The following is a 16,955-nucleotide window of genomic DNA, read 5'->3' as shown; positions in this document are numbered from 1 at the left end:
CTCTCCCGCTGCGGAGCACAGGCTCCTGACGCGCAGACTCAGTGGCCATGGCTCACGGGCCCAGCCGCTCCACGGCATGTGGGATCTCTCCGGACCGGGGCACGAACCCGTGTCCCCTGTATCGGCAGGCGGACTCTCAACCACTGCGCCACCAGGGAAGCCCTGGTACATTGTTTTGATTACTGTGGTTTGCAGGCTCTGTTTTGAAATCGGGAGCTGTGTGTCCTCTGACTTTGTTTTTTTTTTTTCATTTGCAAGATTGTTTTGGCTATTTGGGTCCCTTGTAGTTCCGTGTGAATTTTAGGATCAGCTTTAACAGTTCGGTCAGGATTACACTGAATCTGTAGATTCCTTTAGGGAGTATTGCCATCTTAACAATATTAAGTCTTACAGTCCATGAACATGGAATATCATTCCATTTATTTAGGCCATCTTTAATTTTTTTCAGCAGTGTTTTGTAGTTTGAAATGTACAATTCTTACACCTCCTGGAGTCAGTTTATCCCCGAGTATTTTATTATTTTCAATGCTATTATAAATAGAAATTGTTTTCTTAATTTCATTTTCTGATTGTTCACTAAGTGTATAGAAATGTAACTGTTTTTCGTGTGTTTATCTTGTACCTTCAACTTTACTAAATTCATTTGTTAGCTCTAATAGTTTTCTTGTGGATTCTTTAGGATTTTCTATATGTAAGGTCATGTCATCTGCGATTAATAATAGTTTTCTTTCTTATCAACTTTAGATGCCTTTTATTTCCTTTTCTTGGCTAAACTGCTCTGGCTAGAACTTGCAGTATAGAAGTGGTGAAAGTGAGCATCTTTGTCTTTTTCCTGATTTCTCGGAGAAAGCTTTCAGTTTTTCATCATTTATTGTGATGTGTGGGATTTTTATAAATGTTCTTTATCAAGCTGAGGAAGTTCCCTACTATTCCTAATTTGTTGAATGTTTTTTATCATGAAAGGCTGTTGGATTTTATCAAATGCTCTTTCTGTATCAATTGAGGGGATTATGTGGGTTTTGGGGATTTACTCTGTCATTATGGTATATTACATTAATTAATTATCAGATGTTAAACCAACCTTGCATTCTTGGGATAAATTCCACTTAGTTGTGGTATATAATTATTTTTATATGTTGCTAGTGTTTTGTTGAGGATTTTGCATCTGTACTCCTAAGAGGTAGTGGTCCGTGGTTTTCTTTACTAGTGATATCTCACTTTGGTATCTTACCTCAGTGGCCTCATGGAAGTATTTCTCTGTTCTTTTATTCTGGTGCCTCTTTCTTTTTAATTATGTGCCCTTCTCAGCATGTAAAGAGAGCCCTTTTTACCCCTACTATAGAGTGTTCTATAAGTGTCTGTTCAGTTATTTTTTTAATTTAACCTATGCTTTAGTCATGGATGTTAAATGTATTCCTGTCTTTTGTTACTTGAAATAATGCTGCAATAAGTATTCCTGTGTATAAGTCATTTTGCATAAGTGTGAGTCTGTCTATAATTGAATTTTTAGAAGTGGAATTTCTGGGTCAACCCATGCCTCCGCATTTCACAGAAGTACCAATTATGACTTGCTTTTTTTTTTTTTGTGGGCATGAGGAGTAGGAGATAGAATGCTGGTCATTTTAGAAAGTTTCCTTTATCTTCTCTTTTGTCACACGGCCACACTGAGAATCAAAAGCATTCATGTTTATCCTGTAAAAGTTGGGCTTTACATTTATTAGGCAAGATACATATGCTTGGAAGAATGGGAGTTTTGGGAACATAAGCACGTTTGTTGGAACTTCAGTCATTAAGGAAAATACATTTGCCACATAGACGCATGTGTCATACGCTTTAGTATTGTGCTTCCCTCCTGTAGTTATGTTCAAGATGACATTTCAGAATCATTGCTGTTAAACATCTCATTAGTGACAGGGTTGAGTGAAAAGTGCATGTGTTTCAAACACTGAAGATTTTGTACGAATCTGTTATTCCAAACCCAGGACTGATTTGACTCCTGAATAACATACTACTAATTTCACAATTTCTCTTGTAGTCTAGTGTGAAAAAAGCCAGTGTTAAAATTCTGAAAAATTTCGATGAAGCGATAATTGTGGATGCTGCAAGTCTGGATCCAGAATCTTTGTATCAACGGACATATGCAGGGTGAGCATCTTTTTTATTTTTTAATTTAAAAATTGTTTTCTACTCTCTTGAATATACCTGCAATGCACTAGAGCATGGTTAAGGGTGAAGGCTCAGGAGTGACTTCCTGGGTTTCAGTCTTGGCTCAGCCGCTTATGGCAAGCTACCTAACCTCTTTGTGTCTCAGGTTTTTCATCTGTAAAATGAGGATAATATTCCTGCTTCCTTGGGCTGGTGAGGGGATTAAATGATATAATACGTGAAAAGCATTTAAAACATTGCCGGATGTCAGTGAACACTCGGTAAATATCATTGACATCATTATTCTACCACCATATACGACTCTGATGAGTGTCATGTTTACATAGTGTGTTTTAGGCTATCTCTTCCACATTTCATTGGATTCATATGTTAGCTATTTCAAAGTCTCTCTCTTAAAACCAAAACTAAACTACAAAGATGCCGATATGGTTCATCATGGACTGTATAACTATTACTGTTATCCCTCAGTAACTGCAGGGGATTGATTCCAGGACCCCCTCGGATACCAAAATCTGAGGATACTCAAGTTCCTTATAGGAAGTGGCCTAGTATTTTAAGCCTGTATAAATCATCTCTGGATTACTTATAATACCTAATAAAATGTCAGTGCTATGTAGATAGTTGTAAATACAATGTAAATGCTATGTAAATGGTTGGAATGCACAGCAAATTCAAGTTTTGCTTTTTGGAACTTTCTGGCTTTTTTTTCCCTAAAGTTTTCAGTCGGCAGTTGGTTGAGTCTGTGGATGTGGAACCTGCAGATACGGAGAACCAACTATACTTGGAAAAATGGAATAAAATGATTCCTTTGTATTTAAGAATTAACTTGGTTCTTTATTTTTTCCTGTAACAGAAAGACAGTGATTCCTGTGTTACAGCACTTCTTGATCCTTACCACAGATCAAATCATAAAATCACTTCCTCTTCCCTAAAGATGGCTTGAAAACACAGAAACCTGTGTAAAGGCATGATTACCGCACCCCAGTCCTGGCAATACCATAAAAAAGGGATTTCAACATGTTTAATTGCTTTTACCAGAAAGTAAATTGATATTTGGGAGACCAAGAAGTCTGAAAAATACTTTGAAGTAAATAGAAGGTTATTTTGACCACATTGTCTTCAGCTGTATCAGTGTTGTAGTAATCTTTATTTCTTATTTTAGGAAATGGCGGACAGTAAGCCTAAATGAGTTAATTCCCAAAGATGATATTTATTCTTAAGGAATGGTTGGTTCATTTATTTCAAACCTGACTTAAGAAAGTCTATCAATTGCAAGATGTTTTACTTCTATAGTTTTTTTTGTGTGTAAAATAAATATATTTTAATTTATAAAATTTAAATTTGTAAAATATAGTGTATAATATACATATTTTTAAAATTATAAAATGGGTCATAAATAGAGAAATAATTATTTTTCTCCATCTTTAGAGATAGTTTTCAGTGTTTGTTTTAGTTTTATGGTTTTAGCATCTTCCTGAAATTTTTCTAAAGGCAAACAAATTTGTATCAGTTGCTATATTGGCACCCATATATTCATTGATGACTTATTAGGAAGGCTGTCTCTAAAATAAGATTCACTTTGCCAGAAATGAAGTAATATATAGGCATCATAGGATTCTTTTTTCTTCTTTTAACTTTTAATTACAAATATATTAATCTCTTCTTACAAAAATTAAATTTACAGATAAGGCTAATGTGCCCTTTGATTACACACCAATGCTTATTCCCCCCCTTCCTTCTCAGGATAGTCACTGTTATGTTATTGTGTATATTTTTGTTTGCTTATTTTTATGTAACTGGTGTTATACTCTATGCTGTATCTTGTGCTTTCACTCATAGTGAGTTTGGAGATTTTTCTGTGTTAGTCTGTACATATTTACCTCATTTTTAACTATGTTGTAGTATTCCATAAATAATATTAATTATAGCTCATAACTGTGGCAAAATCTTCCATAATGTGGTACGTTACTATTTGGCTATTTTGGTATTAATGGGTTATTTAAATGGCTTGCAATTTTACTGTGATACACAGTATAGCAAAGACTTCCTTTTATATTTCCTTGTACCAAGAAGCAGATTTAAAATTTTCATAGCCCTTAACCAGTTTACAGTTTACCTGTAAAAGGATCTGTACATTTTACATTCTTACCAATCATTAATAAAGTTACTAATTTTCCCCACATCCTTGTCAACAATAAATAATATCAGACTTTAAATGTTTTACCAATCTGGGTTTGTTGCTTATGAGATTGAGCTTCTCTTGTCATGTTTGTTGGTTGTTCAGGTTTTTCTTCTGTGAATTGACTATCATCTCTTTTTCACATTTTTCTGTTGGGTAATTTCTTAGTGGTTTGTTGGAGTTCTGTATGTTTATGGTTATTAATTATCAGTTACTGCATCTATTAAAAATAAGACCTCTCACTGTATTTTTTGCCTTTTAACTTTGCTTTCTATTACTATAGCTTTATAATGTATATAATTATATTTTTATCTTGTTAGGGCAAGTCTTACCTTTTTGTTTCTTTTACAGAATTATCTTGGCTATGCGCGTGCCTTTTCTGTATGAATTTTAGAGCTGTGAATTATCTGTTAACTCATGTTTCATAAACTTTTTGAGGATTTTGAATGGAATTGCATTGAATTAAAGATTGCTTTCTGTGGGGACAGTTCTTTTTGAAATTAGCCCCACTTAGAGTAACATGGGGTAGATATAAATTGTATTTCTAGCTTTCTAGATCTAGAAAAGATGCTTAAAAATTATTTTTTTTAAATTTTAAATTGATTTTTAGAAAGTATGTTCTTTTCATACTTATTTAGGAAGATGACATTTGGAAGAGTTAGTGACTTGGGGCAGTTCATCCGAGAATCTGAGCCTGAACCTGATGTAAAGAAATCGAAAGGTTTGTGGTGTTTTTATACGTTGTATCAAGCCTTTACTCACATTAGTTACTGACAGTAAGTAAAGCATCGTTGAAGATTTAAACTGTCTATTTTGCCAGATAACTGCCATCTCTTGACCTTGTGTTTATAGTCACGAGCGAGTGCAAGGGCTTCGTGTAATCAGGTCTCAGTGCAGTCTCTCTCTGAATCAGAAGTTACTGAACTTGCTTTACCATTACAGAAGGCGCATGTGCATGAAAAGATACTCTTCACCTTTTGATTTAAAGGCAAAATACCCAATCCAGGTTGAACTTGAGGCTTATCTTGATACCCTTTATTTTACTAAATTTCCTCTAAATTGCTGAAAGTTATTATGAAATACATGTGGAAAATATTAATAGATTGAAATTGAAATCCTTTGTTTAATCAGCAAAAGAGTGCTTGGTTAATTCCAAGAGTTAAACACAGACATACTCTTTGTGACTGAGCTCAGCTTCCAAACAGTTGGTTTACACAGGAAGATTTAGGAAACCACTGTGGGTCCATTCGATAATATGTAGAAAATTTTCAGTGTGATTGGATTGACAGTATTATCTTGAGTAAAAGATACTAACTTTTGTTAGAAGAAAATGTTCCATTTTGATAAGTGTGTTTAAAATTAAGAGCTATTGGCAGTCTTCCTATTGAATTGAACTGCATTTCTATTCTGTTTATCTTATTTTTTAATACACGAATTGTTTAGGTAACGATTTGCACCACATTTTTTTTTTAATAGTTACTAACTTTAGATTTTGTTTGTTTGTTTATTTTTGGCTGTGTTGGGTCTTCGTTGCCACGTGGGCTTTCTCTAGTTGCAGCTAGCGGGGGCTACTCTTCGTTGTGGTGCGCGGACTTCTCATTGTGGTGGCTTCTCCTGTTGTGGAGCACGGGCTCTAGGCGCACAGGCTTCAGTAGTTATGGCACGTGGGCTTCAGTAGTTGTGGCTCATGGGCTCTAGAGCGCAGGTTCAGTAGTTGTGGCTCATAGGCTTAGTTGCTCCGTGGCATGTGGGATCTTCCCGGGCCAGGGCTCGAACCCGTGTCTCCCACATTGGCGGATTCTTAACCACTGCATCACCAGGGAAGCCCTGCACCACTTTTATGTTGATGAATAATCTACTTTGGGGTCAGATATAAATTAACAGAGTAAACAAAAAGTGCAACAATTGTTGAAATAATTTAAACGAAGAAAGGGCCTGTTAACCTATTTGTCTTTATTAGTTTATCCAAAAAATTGATTTTATTTCCTATTTAGCCAGAGAAGTCTGAGGTACACAGTTGGGAAAGTGTAAAGACCGAAGGAAATCTGCACAGCTCATTCTGTAAATAATTATTGAGTGCCTCCGTGCACTCAGACTCACGGGGCAGTTAGAAGATACAGAGCCTGTTGTTAAGAAACTTACAGTCCAGTAGTGTCTTTTATTGGGTAGAAGTTGAATACTAGGAAGAGATCAATGGTAGCCTAGGTGTAGAGAAAGTGCTGGACAACCTCTGGAGGTATCGGTCAGGAATGCCTCCACTGTCATCAGGTAGCTTCTGTCAGAGAGGGTAATGGGGTCTCCAGTAATAATAGAGTCTCTGAGCTGTTTGGGTTTTTTTTCTGAAGCTGGTCTTATTCCTTTGACAGCTCATAAGGTGCTGCTGCTCCAGAGAATAAGTGTTGGGTGTTTGCAGTTTGTTTTTGTATTATATGAATTAACATATATTAAAGATATATGAGTAAAAAAAAAAAAAAAGATATATGAGTAAAGATGAAGGTAAGATGTACAAAAAACTTTTCCCCAAATCACTGTCTCTGCTTATTCTATTCATTCAGTCTCTTCATATTATTCGTTTGTTCATTCATTCTAACATTTGAGTGCCTACTATATGCATCTACTGCTCTAAATACTGGGAAGAAAATGAGATTCCTGCCCTCATGGAACTAACGTTATAGTGGAGGGACAGTAAACAGATAAATACAGTGTGTGTGTCTGTCTGTCTGTGTTTATACACAGACAAATAAGCAGAGTGAGGGACTGGAAGAGTGGTGGGTAGTGCAGTCTTAGAAGTGGTTGTCAGGAAAGGTCTCACTGAGGAAGTAGCATTTTGAGTAGACACCTGAGCGGAACGGGGGACTAAGCCCTGGCTCATTCGAATCGTAGATGATACATCTGTGGGTACCGCCTCCTTCTTCTACAGGTGAAGAAGTTGAGGATCAGGGAAATGGTAACTCGTTACGGATCACAGAGCAGATAGAGCGCAGCCTCGAGCTTTGGTTCAGAACACCACGTTTGTTTGCAGTTCAGCTCTGCTTCGTCCCCCTTCATCTCCTTGCTGAGGGCAGCTGCGAAGAATGTTTGTCATTTACCAACCTGTAGTTTCATTTTGGATTTTAAAGCTCTGATAGTAGAGCACAGAAGAAAGGACTATGTTTTGGGGTGGGTGTATCTCAGAAGCTTCTGAGAATGTGAGAACTTTGCTTTCAGGGCAAGCAAGGTAATTTTAAAAGTTACCTTCACATCATCTAGGAGAAAGTGTAACAAGAAGGAATTGTAGAGGATGTTGTGAGAAGGTAGTCCCTGCAGTGGCAGTCTCCTCGTGCACCGGTGCAGTGGTGGGAGATAGAGCCGCGTGTACGCTGTGAAAGCCCGCGCATGTCATACTAAGAAGCCTGCGGTACTGTCTGTTGAGCACCAGAGATTTCTAATCAGAGTGCAGTGAGATGCATTTTTCTGGCTGTAGTCTGCGAATGAATTGGAGTTGGGGAGAGACTGGTATCAGAGATTCAGGTAGTAGTCAGGTAGTGTAATTTGCTAGTACTGTAGACAGAAAAAAAGAGGATCCGAGGATAGGTAGTGGTAGCAGGAACTAGAAGGTCAGATTTATAAGACTTCCAAGGGGGAATTCAGGAGACTACATCCAAGGTGGAATTTGGTGACAGATTTCCTACGGAGAGCAGATGAGGAAAGCAGATGAGTTTTCTAATATCAGTTCTCTAGATGAAGCATTATGATGTTAATTTTTAACAGGATTAAATTAATTTCTGAGATAGAGGCTACAAGAAAAAGAGTACATGGGAGATAGAAGAGCTCAACTCGGAACATGTTATGTTTGAGGTGCCTTAGGACAATTTGTAAGTATTGGTTTGACACCCAATGACAAGTTTTTGAGTTATTTGCATTTTGAAGGAAGTTAAAGCCACAGGAGGGGACGAGATGCCCCAGAGAGAAAGTGCTGAACGGAATGGAATCCTGATGAAGCTCCTTGTTAAAGGGGGCAGGGATGCACAGGAGTCAAAGACATTAGAGGGCATTAGAAGAGGAGGAGGAAGTGTTCACAAGTACGCTGCCAACAGGGTGACTGCAGGGGAGCCCGAGGACAGAGCATTGCGGCAGGGGTGAGACTATAGGCAGAGTATGTAATGTTGTGGCCCTGCTGGCTCTGCTTGGCTATAAAATTTAACTAGATCAGTGTTCAAACTTTTAGCTAATAATACAAAACATTGGGCTTCCCTGGTGGCTCAGTGATTAAGAATCCGCCTGCCAAGGCAGGGGACACGGGTTCGGGCCCTGGTCCGGGAAGATCCCACATGCTGCGGAGCACCTGAGCCCGTGTGCCACAGCTGCTGAGCCTGCGCTTTAGAGCCTGCGAGCCACAACTGCTGAGCCCACGTGCTGCAACTACTGAAGCCCGCACGCCTACAGCCCGTGCTCCGCAGCAAGAGAAGCTACCACAATGAGAAGCCCACATGCCGCAATTAAGAGTAGCCCCAGCTCGATGCAACTAGAGAAAGCCCGTGCACAGCAACGAAGACCCAACACAGCCAAAAATAAATAGATAAATAAATAATAAATTTGTAATAATAATTTTAAAAAAAAGAAAGCCATTGTTTTAAAAAATAAATAAAATAAAAATATATTAAGGGGAAAGGATCCAGGTTTTGTTTTTTTTCATGAATGCTGCAGTTTACTATAGCATATCCCAGTCATTGAACTAATCAGGATCTTGCCTAAGAAATAATCTACCAACCACTTGGTTTAAGGCAAAGTTAGGATGTGAGCCTATATGTATTAATGAAAGGATAAGCTGTGTATTTTATACCTGGAAATAGAGGCTAGCCTACGTCCTTGGTGACTCCTCAGCATCTAGAGTACAGATGTAGATAGACTTGTGTGTCTCCTGGGAAGTTGAGGTGTATTATGGCCTGGATAGAGCATGGCTGTTTAAAACTCTGATCTTACCCAGCAAATTTACACAGACCAGAGATCCAGCATGTAGCGGCATAATCTGCACTGGAAGCCCTTTTGTATAGGAGCTGATCCAAAAGATTTATATACATGACATCTCCTGATGTATTGCTAGATTCTTATCTCAAGACCAGATCCTGGTCATGGTTTTATTTGATCTTTGAATGTTTACTGCAGATTTAACACTAGATGATAGTTTCTTTCATCAAGTGAGGAGAATAGAAGAAACATCTAGAGCTCTAAAACAGCTTTTCAAAGTTTTTCAAACCATCATATTTGCAAGTTAAATACTCTGCTATGGAGCCAATATAATCAGTTTTTATTAATGGTAATATTCCTTAATTTTGGGGTGAGGTTGTACCCCAAAAATAGTATCTTTTAAAAAAGATACATCTTTAAAAAAAGAATATCTTTTAAAAGCTGGGAAATAGATGTTTATATAAGAGCATTTTTTAATGTAAAATTACGCATGAGGTCTACATTCAACTTTGGCTTTGTTTACTAGGATCCATGTTCTCTCAAGCTATGAAGAAATGGGTGCAAGGAAATACTGATGAGGTAAATTCTGCTTTTAGTGTAAACAGATTCCTGTTTATAAGGGAAACTTACTCTAAGCAAGGTTTCGAGTTTTCTCTTTCCTTAGTTCCCTTGCTTAAGCAGCATGGTACATCGCTGCTTCCTTATCTAGGAGATAACAAGAAGGGGTTGGCCCTCCGTAGCATCTCACAGTTGCCTGGTAGAGGCAGTGGAGGTATCCTCAGTCCAGAGTCTGGCCAGTGAAAAATATCCAAGCAGTCAAGGTTCCATTAATCAGCAGAGGCACCAGTAACAGTGTAGAAACAAAAGCTCAGTGTTTCCTTCCTCACTGTCTGTTATACTTTCAGAAGTAGAGGCTTGCTTTTTGAATAGTTAAGTACATTGAAAGATGAGAGTGGAAAAAGAAAGATGTTTTGCTTTGACCACCTAACATGAAAATAGTCATGATGTCGGATAGACAGTGAAGAGCATGTTAATATATCACGACCAGAGGGTGGCCCGGGTCCTTTCATACGTGGGGACGTGCTTCTTCCCAAATAAGTAGAAATGATATGCATATACAGGTGTGTTTAGAACATTAATAATGTTTGCTTATTCTTCTAGTGAATAACCATTATCAACAGTTTAATTACTTTTATAGGCCCAGGAAGAGCTAGCTTGGAAGATTGCTAAAATGATAGTCAGTGATGTTATGCAGCAGGCACAGTGTGATCAGCCGTTAGAGAAGTCCACAAAGGTAAGGATGACTTGTGTTCTGATCTGGCGTGTGTAAAACTGAAGAGAATTAGATCCCAGAGACACAAAAATTTAAAAGGACATAAGGGAGCTTCTGCTTCTGCTGTTGAAGTGTTAACTGCTATAGGAATTGCCCTCTCGTTATAAACAACTAGAAAACTGACAAACTAAATGAAACAGCTATTTCCAGATATTAGACAACACGCAGTAGAGGACTTTAATCCTTGAAAGGAAGGTAACATTGAGATGATCCCTAGTTCACTTCCTGGAAGCAGTTTCCAAAGTGTAGGGAGGACAAACTGTAAGCTTTCAATGAATTTTAAAGGATTGAAAGCATACAGTTTCTTCTCTGACCATAAAGGAATTAAACAAGAAATCAGTAACAGAAAGATATATGGAGGGAATTCCCTGGCTGTCCTGTGGTTAGGATTCTGGGCTTTCACTGCTGAGGGCCTGGGTTCAGTCCCTGGTCGGGGAGCTAGGATCTCACAAGCTGTGTGGCACAGCCAAAAAAAAATAAAAGAGAAAGAAAGATATGTGGAAAATCCCCAAATATTTTGAAATTAACATACTTCTGAGTAACCCATTAGTCAAAGAAGAAATCAAAAGGAATATTAGAAAATATTTTGGACTGAAAACACAACATAGTAGAATCTGCCCTCCCTATTCGTGGGCTCCACATCTGAAGGTTTCACATCCATGGATTCAACCAGCCACGAATCAAAAATATATTTAAAAAAAAAAAATTTCCATGAAGTTCCAAAAAGCAGAACTTGAATTTGCCATGGCCTGGCAACTATTTACATAGCATTTGCATTGAATTAGGTATTACAAGTAAGCTAGAGGTGATTTCAGATACACAGGATGAGGTGTGTAGGTTATATGCAAATACTGTGCCATTTTATGGAAGGCACTTGAGCATTCTCGGATTTCGGTATCTGCAGGGGTCCTGGAACCAATCCCCCACCATTACTAAGGGACAACTATATTTGTGGGATACTGCTAAAGCAGTTCTTATAGGTAAATTTATAGCATTAAATATTTATTAAAAAAAGAGGAAAAGTCACAGTCTTCTATCTTAAGAAACTAGAAAATGAGTAAATGAAACCCAAAGAAAGCAGAAAGAAGGAAGTAATAAAGATAAAGGTGAATATTGATTACTTTTTTTTTGGATCTACTAAGTCATTTACACTCTTCCATTTTGTTGTTGCCTCTTCTCTCACTTTTCCCTTTCATGTGACTTTGGTTTTTTTGTTTGGTTTTTTGTTTGTTTGTTTGTTTGTTTTTGCGGTACGCGAGCCTCTCACTGCTGTGGCCTCTCCCGTTGCGGAGCACAGGCTCCGGACGCGCAGGTCCAGCGGCCATGGCTCACGGGTCCAGCCGCTCCGCGGTATGTGGGATCCTCCCGGACCAGGGCACAAACCCCTGTCCCCTGCATCAGCAGGCAGACTCTCTGGGTTATTTTTTTTTTAAGTACTACTTTAGGAAGGAGTGAATTGAATGGATGTGATCAATCTGCCATCTTTACCTGGAGGTCAACAACAGTAATTATTAGGAAATTCTGACTTGCCCCCAACTGAATACTCTGTTTTTCTATGGCTTCACCAGCTGTGCCCACAAGAGCCACACAAATAACTCAGCAAATTGGAGGCAGCCCCTTAGCACCCCCGGTTATCTCTTCAGGCAAAGACTCCCAGTTCCTCCACCACCTTTGCTTTCTGTAACTTGAGTTGACTCACAAAGACTTCATGTGGTAGGAGAACCTCTGCTCAGACTCTTTGTGAAGGTGTTAAACTCTTCTGTCTACTTTATCAGGAGTTAGGAACACTATGTTAGTTACCTGTGTTAGTTACCTATGCTCAGATGGAGGCGTGAACTTAGATTTGGGTCCAGCATCACCTTTCCTTGCTATCTTTGTAGCCAACTTTTTACTCTGTTATTACCAGAGCTTGGTTTAATTTTGAACTTTTCACTGAGCTGATTCATACCAAAACTCTGTTTACTTTTGCAGACTCCATCCTCTTTTCTATGTAAGGGTGATAATTTTTGCCTATATTCACTGGCTCAGTCAAACCCAGAATAGCAAATAACATGGTAAAGGTGTATAAAGAAGTGCAAGGTAGTTATTTTTGTGCTTCCCCATTGTCATGTTGATGATCAAATGTTTGACAATATGAAAATGTTCTTTAGAAACCATTTTGGAAAGCAGATGTTTAAACTTAAGGCTTTTCATTGGAGTTGTGTGTTCAGATTTTATTACCATATGCTTTTCATTTCTAAGATACACAGATATATTTTGCGTTTAACCTTGCTAGACCTTCTCTTTGGCTGGCCAAGATGATTGTCCTGCCTGTCCTTTAGGAATCAGCAGTGTATTGGTATGGAAAAAGCAGTAGGCCGGCAGACCTTGTTCAGTCCATTTTTAGTATGTGTGACCTTTTGCAAGTTAATTTTCTCTGGTCCCTTCATTTCCTTATCAGTAGATCAGAGAAGTTGGACAAGAAAATCTCATAAGATCCCCTGTAATTCTCATTCCATGAATGTGTGAATGTGAGAAGTCCTGCACCCACAAAGGAGTACCCAACCCCTCTTTAACCCCTGTGGATACCTCTCTGCTTTGAATCACCTACTCTACATTTGTCTATAGAAAGCACTTGGGCATTTAATGTAAATGACCTCACAGCATTACTGAATTGTTTCATGTGTTTATGTCCCATCTCACAAATAGCAGGGACCATGTCTTCTGTGATGTTTGTTTCCTCCCCAGTGCAGTGAAAAAGAGGACTCAGCCTCAGAAGCTTGGTCTTAGGAGGCCAGAAGATCAAAGCTCTCTGTTTTCTTTCTAAAGGCTTTGGCGCATTCCATATTATGGCTCTGTCTTCATCTAATGAATCCCCTGTGGATGGTCACTTAGGTCGTTTGGGATCGTTCCCTGTTACAAACAATACTTTGATGAATGTGTATGTAAGTCTTTGCCCTCTCTTATGAGTATGCTTTAGAGTTAATTCCTAGAAGCAGAATTATCTGTCAAAAAGTAGATGTTTCGTTCTAATATCTGTTGCCAAAACGGAAAGATAAAAGCAAGTCTGGGTGCCAGTCCTCGTTATATAACCTTCAGGTGGGTTGCTTGGCCTCCTTAGGCTTCCATTCACTCAGCTGTAAATGAAGATAATTAGGGCATTTCACCTCCCGTGATTGTAGTTGGGTCCTGGCTGTCATGAGCGCTGGTATGTAGTAGGCGCTCACCAAGTGTAAGTGTTGGTGCCCTTCTTCCTTAATCTGTGATGGTAATGTGTCACTGGTTGTAGAAATGTACCTTACCTTTTTCTTTTCCTTTCTTTCATCAGCTATGACTCAAGACCTGAGATAAAGGAAATCTGCTTTTGGAAAATAGGAGAACTTTTTTCCTTTGGTTGGATTCTTCCCCACAGCCAGTGAAAACAGAGCACTGTATTTCTTCTCACTGTTGTTCCCAAGAAAGAATGGCAGACAATCCTAGACTTCCACCGTCGGCAGAGTGTCGCGTAGACACATCTGCACATGTTGATCACACAGTGAAGGTTGTAGAGACAGAGTGGTGTTGTTTACATTACTAGAGAATTACTAGTTTTCCAATGGCAATAACCCATGTGTGGAAGAGTGTTACTCCACTGGGATAGGCAGGGGCCACACGCCATGGGAGACGCAGAGGCGTAGAGCTGGTATTTGATGCACCTCCCTTGGCGGTGACCCACCCCAACAGCATCAGACAGCGGGTACCAGAGGGGCCTCGCTTGGTCTCCTGAACAGGCAGGTGAGTCGGCCCCTCAGGAGCCAGGCAGTGCGGCGCCAGCAGGTGGCTTTTCTTCCGGGGAGCGGGGTCTGCACAGAGGCGTCAGTTTGGGAGGAAGCTCACGGGCCGTGAGTCAAGTCTTGGTGACGTTGTCCTCCCCTTTGGTGACAGTGTATGGTTTTCACGTTTTAATTGCTCCTGAGACGCAGTACTCTTAAAACCAGCTCCCCCGCTGCCGGAAGGGCGAGCCTCTGCACTGCAAGTGGTAGGACTTGCTCCTCCGAGATTCTGGGCTCCGGTGACGTCACCTCCCCTCAGAGTACTTGTGGAAAGGGATGTGCAGCAGCCATCACTCCAGTTTTCCCCTGTGGTTCCTTGAACAAAATGTTTATTCCCAGATTGTAGAGTTTTTAAAGAAGGTGGGCGGGCAGGTGTGGAGACAGAGAGGCACTCAGTTCTGACTCTCTCCTCTTCTTTGCTCTGCGCTGGGAAATGTGCAGGTTGTGGCCTTTTTCTTCTGTCTGTGGGGTAACGAGAGGCCCCTCCCTGCACTTCCACTTGGTCAGCTTCAGGGTCTGGACCTCGCTGCCATGGGCGGGGCCGCCCTGTCGGCCAGCACACTCCATGCAGGCAGTGCCAGTGCTGCCTCACCACACGGACTGTTGGAGGGAAAGCACGTTCTCTTAGGTGTTACTGCTTTTGCTCAGACTTTGCAAAAAATACATATATACACATATGAATATATAATTATCACCTCTGTCCTTGAGAAAGTCTTGAATGAACAGAGAATTTATTCCACTGCAATATTTGGTTGTATAGAAATGCACTGTTTCATCAACAGAAGAAGCAGAAAGGCTGTGTATGAGTTTTTGGTACTATGTACCACCTTTGTTATTCTTCTAAAGTGAAGTATTCATGTACTTAAACCATATTCTATTTAATTGTGTTTGATTTTAAAATATATATATATGAATTATATTTAAAATTGTGTCAACTTTCTGCTTTCAGGGCATTTATGGCTCCTCTGTTGGGATGTGTTGATTCTTCCCAATATTTCCATTTGCTTTACAAGAACCCAGAACATGAGCCACTCCTGGACTCAGCCTTGTGTTTGGAGCGTATGGCATAGACCTGAGGTGTTATTAGATGCATATGCTGTGATTGACTCACTTTGTTCTTTTAACAGAATATTTCCATCCACTTCACTTTGCTTCAACCTTTAAATAACAGAAAAGCAATATAAAGGTCATAGAATAAACTGTGGTTTTGGGTGACTCTTGCTGCCTCTGCATGGTTTGAAATAACATTTTCCGTAAGACTCTAGGCTATTTAAACTAGTGCTTTCAGTTAAGATACTGTCCAGTCATGTCTTTGTGTGCGTTGTGTGCTTCGGAGCTAGAGATGTCGGTAGTTGCAAGGTTCTTAAAAGGAAAAGAATAGCAAGTTTGAGACTGGGTTACTTTTTCTGCCCCGCCCACTGTAGGACACAGAAGCAAAGTGTGGCCTGAAACTGGTAGCCAGACGAGACATATGCTCTCACGGAGCTCCTTGCGCTTATTTTCAGATTAGGATTGGAATCATCTGACCTCGAGTGCCAGGCTCTGTGTGGTGTGCCCACAAAATAGGATTCCCTGGCAGGGTTTTTATAGGTGCAGTGAATCAGCTGAACATCCGGCTTTATCACGATGTTGACATCAATGCATATTGTTAAAAAAAAAAAATGTCAGTGAAAAGGGGGGTACCTTTTGTAACTGGGCGTGTCTTCATCACTCATGTAAGATGTGATGAAAATTAAAAAAACAAGTACCAACCTAGCCCAGTGAAGGGCAGTAAAACAGGGAGCAACTTTTTGTAACCTTTTCTGCTTGGGTTTCAGCTTCAGTACAAGTTTGTAAAATGCCGGTCATTTACGTTTCTGAAGCTTTGGCTAGTTCAGTAAGCATTTGGAGGGGAAGGTCGCTCTGAATAGAAAAGTACAGACGTCTTTGTTTTAAGTACTGATAGCTAAGCACTGCTGAAGCGGCGGGCGCCTCTCTCATTACCTTGCTGTGGGGCCTTTTGTACACAAGGACCTCGTCCCTCCCCTCCCCCGCACACCAGTTGATCAGACCAGGGTTGATCTTCTCCCGATCCAAACAGGCCCAGGAACATTCTTTATCCAAAGAATTTTGCAAAGGGCAGGAGACACCCCAGTCCCTGTCTGGGGTGATAGCACGTATGGGGCACTTGCAAGTCAGGACCCCTGAGCTGGTGCCACGTGGACGAGCAGAGATCTGTACAAGCAGAAATGACCGACACGAGAGCAAGTGGGTGAGAGCAGCTGCCTTGTAGCCTGGAGGTGGTGAAGGTTTCTGGCTCTAGTCCTGCATCCTTGCCGTGGACTCCATCAATTCCTCGGGTATCCTTAGGATGCACTTTGGCTTTTTAAAAGTCAGTCTCAAGGGAGTTTTTCCTTTGCACAACCAAAAGGACCTTGACTACAGTACTACCAGATTGATGTAATCACTAATGATCGCATGTGCTCAGCATGTTTGCAAAATACTGGTGAATTCTGGAGAATTTTTCTTCAGTAAACCTTCCTTGGTCATTTTGTATATT

General features: G+C 39.9%; 1 protein-coding gene across 6 annotated transcripts in view; it reads left to right on the top strand.

The window, feature by feature from the left end:
* AKAP10 (A-kinase anchoring protein 10) overlaps nucleotides 1-15,631 on the top strand; it is a 54,381-nt gene extending 38,750 nt beyond the window's left edge. For 4 of the 6 annotated variants that reach the window (XM_060133123.1, XM_060133121.1, XM_060133122.1 and 1 more), the window contains 5 exons: nucleotides 2,036-2,145; nucleotides 4,984-5,066; nucleotides 9,819-9,871; nucleotides 10,491-10,586; nucleotides 15,366-15,631. In XM_060133123.1, coding sequence (XP_059989106.1) covers nucleotides 2,036-2,145; nucleotides 4,984-5,066; nucleotides 9,819-9,871; nucleotides 10,491-10,586; nucleotides 15,366-15,398 — 375 coding nt within the window. In that variant the 3' untranslated portion in view covers nucleotides 15,399-15,631. Of the gene's footprint in view, nucleotides 1-2,035; nucleotides 2,146-4,983; nucleotides 5,067-9,818; nucleotides 9,872-10,490; nucleotides 10,587-13,932 lie in introns of all 6 variants that reach the window. The other 2 variants (XM_060133119.1, XM_060133120.1) reach the window with 2 other exon arrangements.
* Nucleotides 15,632-16,955: the final 1,324 nt, after the last annotated feature.

Source organism: Lagenorhynchus albirostris, chromosome 20 (assembly GCF_949774975.1).
Source record: "Lagenorhynchus albirostris chromosome 20, mLagAlb1.1, whole genome shotgun sequence".
Taxonomy (NCBI): domain Eukaryota; kingdom Metazoa; phylum Chordata; class Mammalia; order Artiodactyla; family Delphinidae; genus Lagenorhynchus; species Lagenorhynchus albirostris.
This window is presented reverse-complemented; position numbering and strand designations above follow the sequence as displayed.